Raw genomic sequence first — 9,797 nt, 5'->3', positions numbered from 1 at the left:
TTTTTCACAAAGGCAATCTTTATAAAGTGATTTATAATATGAACGGTTCTGATTATAAACACATCGGCAAAAAACAATTTTGAGTAGGAATTCCTAGTCATCGTTTGAGTAGCCAAGTATTGTTCTAATTTAGTATCGAACTCACCATTTATTAGAATTGAACCTAAAACCTATCACTAGACCGTTCTTCGACATGTAGTAATTCCTTCTCCAGTTGGCATATCGACTCTTAGGCCTGAATATGCTTATGCCATGCAGGAATTTCTACTCAAAACTCTTTGTGTTCGAATCACAAAGCTTTGTGCTTATGATAAAAACTGTTCATATTATGAGTCACTCTATACAGATCATCTCTGCAAAAATGAATTAAAATTAAGATCGTTTAGTCGGTCTATTGTAGTGAATACATAGACGGCTCGTAATGCTTTTATCAATTCATTCATCTGTTTTTATATAGTTCAATAACTAAGCAACCTTAGTTTAATTGATTTTTTACAGAGGAGTTGTTAATTGGTTCCGGTGATTCGGTTGTTGACGGTACCAAGTAGTTGTTAAGTTTAGTTGGCATCTAACTAACCCAAAGTAGGCAGCCAAATAAGAAAACTCGGGGCAAAACAAGTGAACTTTGACACCATTGTGCATGCTTTTTATTAATATCGAAATTTAGTAATCTTTACACTCTGAAGCAACCACCACCTAACACGTAACAAATCAAACTCTGCTGACTTGGGCAGCTGAGTTGGCCAACTCCTCAAACTGTGCTGACTTTAGACCTCATCAGAAATTTAACGATCAATTTACTATAAATTCTTGTCTCACTAGCTGCCACTTACTCCCCAAGTGAGAGACATTCAAAGATGGAAGTGACAATGTGGATGGCTTTAGCTACCACCATTTTCACAACCATGGTAGCCGTGCCTTCATCGGCAGCGAATACCGTGACCTTCGTCTTCGGTGACTCCTTGACAGATGTAGGGAACAACAACTATCTGCAGTATTCTCTTGCAAAGTCAAATTATCCCTGGTATGGTGTCGATTATGTTGGTGGTCGACCTACTGGGAGGTTCAGTAATGGAAGAACCATCGGCGACTTAATATGTAGTGTTCTTGATTCTTATAATGTTATACTTACCTGAGGTCGATTTTTTTCTTTTCCCTTGTATCTTGATGAACTTGTTGAATTTTGTTTGTGATTTTTGTAGCCGAAAAGCTTGGGATTCCATCGCCACCACCTTATCTATCCTTGTCACAGAACAATGATGCACTGCTTAAAGGGGTCAATTATGCATCTGGTGGAGCAGGAATACTCAATAGCACTGGACTCTATTTTGTAATCACATTTCTTTCTAAAATATTTTGATCGTGTCGTTGAACCTACAACTTCAGGTGCAGGAGTAAATGCAGTATAATCTTACATCCTTTTTTTATTTTTCTTCGTGACAGATTCAGAGGCTGAGTTTTGATGATCAAATACAAAATTTCAAAAAGACAACGGAAGTCATCAAGGCTAAGATTGGGGCACAGGCTGCAGCCAAGCTCTGCAGGGAAGCCATCTTCTTCATTGGACTTGGTACTCTTTTATTGGACAAATGAAATCTTGTTCTAGATGAAAAGAACTCATTTTTTCTGTAGAAGTGGGTTAAGTCAGTGACTAATTTCCTTGCACCCGAGTCTAAAGTCCCGTTTCCCGTAATTAGAGTAGTTTAGACAATTGCTCGTATATATCTAAGATCATTTACTATATATTTTTTTCCTTTGCTTTTTTTCAGGGAGCAATGATTATATCAACAATTATTTGCAACCCTTTTTACCTACTGGTCGGCAGTACACTCCCGAACAATTTGTGGAATTATTGATGCGTACCTTAGAGGGACAACTTAAGGTTGGTAAACACTATCAAGTAAACAACACATCCCACATCTCTTACAATATTTTGAGAAAAGAAGTACCGCGCTTTTCTTAAATATCAAGTTTCATAATCATATTTTAAATTGGTTACTTTGGCGAACGTTTTTTAATTTGCTCACAATCTTGGTCTTTGATCTTTCATTCCAAGCAAACTTTTTGTAAAATAGTTCGAGTTGTCTCATTCAAAAAAATCCAGGGTTTATACTCAAACTTGGCTTGTTTCTCATTGAGCCAAAGAACATAGGCTTCGATTGTAACTTTCACAAGCTTCAACGATCCAAAACTGGTGCAAGTTCGATTTACATCCCTAACCCCTAGTTAATTAACAATGCATGTTCAAATTGTTTGTGTTAGACGCTCTACCACCTGGGTGCCCGAAATATGACGTTCCATGGTCTCGGACCACTTGGCTGCATTCCTTCTCAAAGAGTCAGATCAAACACAGGGCAGTGCTTAAACCAAGTAAACAATATGATGCTACAATTCAACTCCAATGTAGAAAAGCTCCTTGCCTCCCTTGACAGGCAACTCCCAGGGGCAAAAATCTCATTTGCAGACACATACGGAGACGTCCTCGACTTAATCCAAAACCCTACAGCTTACGGTAATCAAACTCGATAACTCAAACTGTAGATTCGAAGTTGATTCGCAGATGTTTAACTTACAATGTACGTACCAATTTTTCAGGGTTTAAGGTTTCGAACCTTCCGTGTTGCAATGTGGCCACAAACATTGGAGGGCTATGCTTGCCTAATTCACAGCTATGCAGCAACCGGAGAGAGTACGTGTTCTGGGATGCATTCCACCCTACCGACGCAGCAAACGCGGCTCTCGCAGATAAACTCTTCAAGAAACTATTCACGCCTCCTTCCGGTGCATCAACACTATTCACGGCTCCTTCCGGTGCACCAGCACCTTCACCCTAGTTGGCATCTCTCCGATGATTACTGCAGGATACATTACTAGTACCGTATGTAATTCTGCAGAGTTATGTCCGCCGGGTTTTGTCTGCAGACAACGACTTATTTATTTTTCATCGCACCTTCCTACAAAGAATATGCACTTCAATCTTAATTTGTTCCATAAACCAAGCACCTAATTTGGATTGTAATCGGCGTTTTAGTCTTTGCTTAAGATCAAATTACCCGAGTGGAATGTATTATGAAGAAACGAATATATATATCTTTTCCCGCCATCCAATTGATCATGAAACGGATGGCCATTCACCTTTAAATTTGATATCCGAAGAATTCATTCTTTTAATCCTTTAACATCAAATTCAAAAGTAACCAAGAAAACGGGACTCTCGGATTCAAATAATTAACAAAATGACAGGAAAATGAAAATAACTTTTTTTCTGAAGTGGGAATTTGGGATCAGACTGACGTGCAAACATAATTCAGCAGAGCAGAAGCCTATGTCACGGTTTAATCATCATTCCCCAAAATAAATGTCAAACATTCGTTGCACCAGCAGAAATTTTTTAGTATGCTAAAAATACCGTCAACTACTAAGTATCATAATACAATTAGTCATTAAATAATTTTCAGTGTAACATAAAGTGTGGTGTGCCAAAAAAATGACAGTAAGAAACCCTAAAAAATTACAAGAACCCTAAAAAATAAATTAGCAAAAAAAATTGGGATTGGTTGCTCTCAGTCAAGGGCCAAAGTTTGTCCACATGAGAAACATCAAACAGTTGAAAAAACCCTAACAAGAATCAACCCAAAAATCAAACAATGGGCTTCAAATGCTTGCCAAATCCTTCTTCTCTTCCCTAAAACCAGAGGTCAGATCCAAAAATCAACCTCTGTTTTTAGAAAACAGAGTCATCAAGAAACACCCAGCACAAGAAGCACCGCCGTTGATCTGCGCGGTTAATTCAGGGGAGGGAAGATCCAACGGTTCTAGCCTCGCTTCGGTGTGGTTAAAGCAAATAAAATCATCATCGAGCAACAAGAAAAACAGAAAATTTGGGACTTGGGGGTGTTTGGGAGGTGAGAAAAATTGTGGGACTTACGAGAAAAAGTCAGAACTCATCGGAGTGATATGAGAGCCTGCCTGTCCAGAAGTACCAAGTATCCTTTTGGACATTGATTTCGCATCTTTTCGTGGTCTCCCAGCCATTAACAACGGCAGAGAGGTTCACAGTAGATGCTTTTTTGCAGATTCTTAATCAAGAAAATCAAAGAAAAAAATACAAAAACAAAAAACAAAAACAAAAATATAAGAAAAAATCAAAGAAAATTGAAAGTAAGAAGATTCATAGAGGAGGAAGCAGAGATTGATAGCTGCGGAGGCGCTTGGGGTTGAATTTATATAGAAACAGAAGGTTAAGGGTTTGTGGTTCTTGATAACTTCGGAGCATATGCCTTCGGATTTGGTGTTTTGAATGGGCCAAATTTTGAGATTGGGCCTTAGCACAACCAGCCTCAATCCAAATGGAGTTTCGGTCCGATATGCTTTCAGAAAGATAAGTTGAGAAACAGAGGCTCATGAGTAGTGGGGGCAAATATCTATTAGTTATTGGTAACCGTGGTTATCCGTCCATATAAATTTGACGGTTACGGTTATGAATAACCGTTTAGATAAATAAAAGGTTATGGGTATAACCGTTTATCCGTGAAATTTAAATGGCAGGTCATGGGTATTACCCGCTGTTATAAACGGGTACCCATTTAATTGTTTATTTTAATATTGGTAAAACTAAAAATATAAAAAAAATAAAAAATTAGTCTCTAACTAGGTTTAATATCCTGAGATATATTTGATCATAAAGGGCCATATAATATATATATATATATATATATATATATTTATTTATTTATTTATGTCTCACTTGAGAGAAAAATATAGTTGATAGAACGAACTAATGTTTAATATATGTGATTAAATGTGCTAAAGCATTAGAGTGTTCGACAATTTTGTTTTGGAGTCTTTTGGAGTTTTGACCAATTCAAGATAATGATTACATTGAGCATTTAGAAACATGTTATTATCAGATGATGCGTACTTATATATATATATATATATATATATATATATATATATGTATATTATTAAAGTTGTTAGAGATTGAAGGGAAACGGGAGCCATGTATTATTTTGTTTATTTTCTTCACTAGTATCAGATAAGAGAAATGAACGTAGAGATGGACAAATGAGGAAAACATGATTATTACTTTCTGTTTTTCATCTTTCTGTACTACCCATACGATACAAGCATACGTCTCTTTTAATGCATGTAAAAGGCTTACACACCAAAACAATAAAAACCAAACTTCTACTATTTAAGCAATATAATTTTGACTTCTATTCTTCCACTTTCTACCCTTAGCCATATGTGGTTGTTTTCTTTATGTGGGCACATCAATTTCACAACAGAAATCATTACTTAAGTATTTATAGTCTCAATAACTACTAATGTTAGTGAGAAACAATTCAAGAATTAATCACAAAAAACAAAAAGGCACAACTTTGTATTACTTGTAAGGCAAGTAACCCCATTATTTTTCTTAAAAAATGCATAAGGTACGGAGAAATATCATCACAGTAATTCCCAAGCCTATCTTTTCTCTTTATGTAGCTGCACCCCTTTTTCTCTCATTCGGTTAAATTTAGGCCACAACGCATTATTAAACACACTCCTGACATTGAGCTAAGGAACTGAATACTTGTTTCCTACAAAGTCGTTCACAATATTCATCAAGCAATCCAGGTAATCTATAAAACATGGTTTCAATTTCGATATTTTTTCAGCAATGATTGCATGAAACATTTACCATGAAGTATGAACAATAATTTTACTTTTTTTTTTTCCTTTCAAATTATAGATTCAGCTTAAATTTGTTGTTCTTATAATTGTGGTAAATTGAATATGCGTGAATAAGAGAAGGGAAAAAAATGGGATTTTTCAAACCCTACAAGCATATGAGCCGCAGCCTGAAGCCGCATTGCCTGAGCCACCAAGTCGTTCCTGCTCCAAAACTCTAAGGTCCAAAACAAAGCCATTTTGCATCACCTTTCTTACGAACATGGGCTACCTGCAGTCGACTCGCAACCTAATTGGGCATATGCACCAAACCGTTCCACTTGTGTTTTTTTTTTTGTCTATTGGGCCTTGTTTTATTTTTGGCTCGCATGAAATAACAAACTCATGGGTTAGGCCTTGTTTTTCACTTTTCCTTCTTAGCCCAATAATTGGGTATATAATCTGTTAACCCATTTACTTCTTCTTTGTTGCCCAGCAACCCAACAACCACTATTTTGGGCCCGCAAGCCACGACAACCCTATATTTTGGGTCATCACTCATTTTTTTCACACATAAGTCCCGAAACTATTCCCGTTCACTATATATGTATATTGTGCTTGTTTGCAATTATCATGAATTTAGAGTTCGTACTTAAACTCGAACTTGAAGTTTTGAAAATAAGTGCTATAGAAATTCGAAGTTTCATAAAACAATACGCCCGTAAAAATCCGGAGTTCCTGTAGGTGATTTGTTAGGATTACATGTAGATGATGGTTTTAAAAACAACTATAAAATTTAGTTTGTCCAAATTACTTTATTGTCCATAATTTTATTTTGTGATAGAAGACAAAAATGTTTTTTTCACCCTCTTATAGTTGACAAAAAGAGTTTCATTAATATGTGGTTTAAATTAACTTCTTCCTTACAAATCGGTTATGTGTAAATAAACTAACTTGAAATAGGTCCAATTTTATGGAAAGAGATCCTCTTCGGATCCCTTCCACCAAATCCACCTAATCAATCAATACAGACCCTTGAAATTTGATCCAACAACTATAAATAAGGGTCCCCTTTAAAATTTATAACTACTTTAGCCGTTGGACTAATTTTCAAGGGTCCGAAATACGTGATTGGATGAATTTGGTGGAAGAGATCCAGAAATGATCCCTTTCCCAATTTTATGGCCTAACAATTAGATTAGTCCAATTTTTAGTTATTTTTTTATTTAGGTCCATGAATAGGACTTCATGTGGCACTAGTTTTTGTTGTTAGGTTGATACTTTGCATTGTGATTACTATTCTACTCTACTATATCTATTCAATGGAAAAAAATAAAAAATAAAAGAAAATGATACGATCGGTATTTTGCTAGCGATTGTTCTTGATTATATTCGCTATAAAGATAGCGACTAATCACCAAAAAAGTCGCTATCTTCATACCGATCCATCCCTTTTCATTTATTTTTCAATTTTTTATTTTGTTAATATTTTTTTTATTTCTCTTACCATAACAACAAACTATCATATTCTTGTTTTTCAAAATATATTTTATCCGTGCAAAATATATTATAATTCATTTTTAAACACTTGTAATCAATGATTTAAAACCTAAATTTAAATATATTTTTCTATTTTCTCACTTTAAGAATCAATAAAAAATAGTTTCATGACCTAATAATCGGTATGATTACATCCAAAGGTTTTGCAATATTTTCCTTAACTCCAACGCAAAATATTTCTTAAAACTAAAAAAAATTTCACAAAAAACTGTGTGCTATAAGCCAAAGTTAGAGTCATTCTATTCGCACCACATATTTCCTAAAATTAATGTAGGACATTTCCAAAATTTCGGACACCTATAAATCTCTTGAGGGGCCTCACTATTAGTTATATTATTTTTCTATTTTTTTTTTCAACTCAGGTACCCTATTAGTCGGCATAAACCCAAATTTCAGTTGATCTTTTACAATCTAAACTACCTATCATATAAGTATTTTTACAGTCTAAACTACATGTCATATAAGTACTTGTACAAGCTAAACTACCTATCATATTATAATATTAGTCGGCATAACCTTAGATTTCAACTGATATTTTATAATCTAAACTACCTATTATATAAGTACTTTTACAGTCTGAACTACCTACCATATAAGTACTTGTACAAACTAAACTACCTATCATATTGTAACTACCTATCATGGTGGAATAAGTAATTTTACATGATTCTATCGGTAAGATGTAGTCCTCCATCTTGGTAATGTTAAAAGCCCCCGAAGCTAACTCAATCAATGTCAAAAGCCTCTTGAGCAATTACTTACCTAAGACAATCAATGTATAATGCTCACAAATCATGTAACAAATAACAACAAAAATGAAGCTTACTATTGTGAACGACTCAACGAAAACATGTAAAATTACTTGTAGTTCTCATAGCTTCATGCGAATTCAAATTCAAATATGGACACTAATCTGTAGGAATTGCGAGGAAAATTCAAAACAGGAGTCAGATAGAGTTTTTGATGAAAAGACTAGATTTGATGAGTATTTTTTTTTTAATACAACGATATATTTTACACTAAAAAAGATGAGAGTTTTTTTTATGAAATGATGAGATTTGATGTGTAACTTAAAGTTCCATGTTAATTCTAGAAGAGTCATGATAAAACATTCAACGACAGTCGGTGCAATTTTGTTTTCAAATTATGGACACTTTAATTGCTCTACTTATTAGACCCTACCTATGGATGTGCAATACATTAGACCCATATCAAAACATGCGGATCAGGATCCTTTCCTGAGCAAATGGTGATGATCCTCCTTGCAAGGCCATCGGGCTATTGAAATTTTATCCAACAGCTACAAACAGGGGGTCACTCTAAAAGTTATAATAATTGTAGCCGTTGGATAAAATTTCAACGGCCCAATGGGCTTGGTTAGGAGGATCCTCATTATGGATGTGCAAATACCCATTGGTTATGGGTAATCATGGTTATCCGCCCATTTAAATTTGACGGTTACGGTTATGGGTAACCATTTAGATAAATAAATTGTTATGGGTATAACCGTTTACCCGTGAAATTTAAATGGACGGTTATGGGTATTACCCGCGGTTATAAACAGGTACCCATTTAACAGTTTATTTTAATATATGTAAAACTGAAAGAAAAAAAAAAAAAAAAAAGTTTCTAACTAAGTTTAGTATCCCAAGATATATTTGGTTATAAAGGACCATAATATATATATATATATATATATATATATATATATATATATGCCTCAATTGAGAGAAAAATATAATTGATAGAACGGGCTAATATTTAATATATGTGATTGAATGTGCTAAAGCATTAGTGTTTGACAGTTTTGTTTTGAAGTCTTTTGGAGCTTTGACCAATTCAAGATAATGATTACCTTGAGCATTTAGAAACATGTTATTATTAGATGATGCGTACCTATATATATTTAATTGGCCTCGAGTTTTCAATAAATATTTGACCCCAAAATTAGAAATCGATTAAATGGCTTGGATCGATGAACATATGTTTCTAAATAAAAATCCAAATATTTATCAAATTAGCAGATTGATGCGTACTTATGTATGTATGTATGTATGTATGTAAGTATACAAGAATATTAATTAACCTACAACCATGCATGATTCTTGTAATAGATTGACCGTTAAATAATTGAGAAACATCGCATATATTCATAAATAATATTGCCGTTAATATAAAAATACATGTTAAATGTACTTATAACGGTATTTAATAGTTAGAAAAAAGAAAATTATGACAAATTTCTTTTTAATTTTCAAGTTGTTAAAAAAAAAAGGTAGATGGGTTAAAAAAAAAAAAATGTAAACAGGTACGCGGTTATGGGTAAATGGGTATGTGGTTATGAGTATGGTTAACCATTTATAAACGGTTATGGGTATGGGTATACCCGTTTATGTTAATACCCAACGGGTAAACAGTTATGTGGGTAAAAGCTTAAACGGTTATGAGTAAATAACCGCGGTTACCTGCCCGCTATAACCGTTGCCCATCCCTACTCATGAGTCCAAATGCTTTTGATAAGCAATGTGTCACGAACCCAAACTTTTCTTTTCGATTTGTTTGTTTGATGCTTTTTTTTG

The 9,797-nt window shown here is 34.4% G+C and overlaps 1 protein-coding gene and 1 non-coding gene across 2 annotated transcripts; one reads left to right on the top strand and one right to left on the bottom strand.

Moving 5' to 3' along the window:
- Positions 1-837: 837 nt before the first annotated feature.
- Positions 838-3,142, top strand: LOC137708481 (GDSL esterase/lipase At5g37690). Its single transcript, XM_068447567.2, has 6 exons — positions 838-1,098; positions 1,203-1,330; positions 1,444-1,570; positions 1,770-1,882; positions 2,263-2,512; positions 2,596-3,142. The coding sequence occupies exons 1-6, from the start codon at positions 858-860 to the stop codon at positions 2,832-2,834; spliced, it is 1,098 nt and encodes a 365-aa protein (XP_068303668.2). The 5' UTR covers positions 838-857; the 3' UTR covers positions 2,835-3,142.
- A 135-nt stretch (positions 3,143-3,277) lies between these two features.
- On the bottom strand, positions 3,278-3,354 carry LOC137709613 (small nucleolar RNA Z122). Its single transcript, XR_011064901.1, has one exon. It is a non-coding gene; the product is annotated as a small nucleolar RNA Z122 (small nucleolar RNA).
- Positions 3,355-9,797: the final 6,443 nt, after the last annotated feature.

The sequence above is a fragment of the Pyrus communis genome, chromosome 17 (assembly GCF_041283825.1).
Source record: "Pyrus communis isolate YQ-2024b chromosome 17, ASM4128382v1, whole genome shotgun sequence".
NCBI classification, from domain to species: domain Eukaryota; kingdom Viridiplantae; phylum Streptophyta; class Magnoliopsida; order Rosales; family Rosaceae; genus Pyrus; species Pyrus communis.
This window is presented reverse-complemented; position numbering and strand designations above follow the sequence as displayed.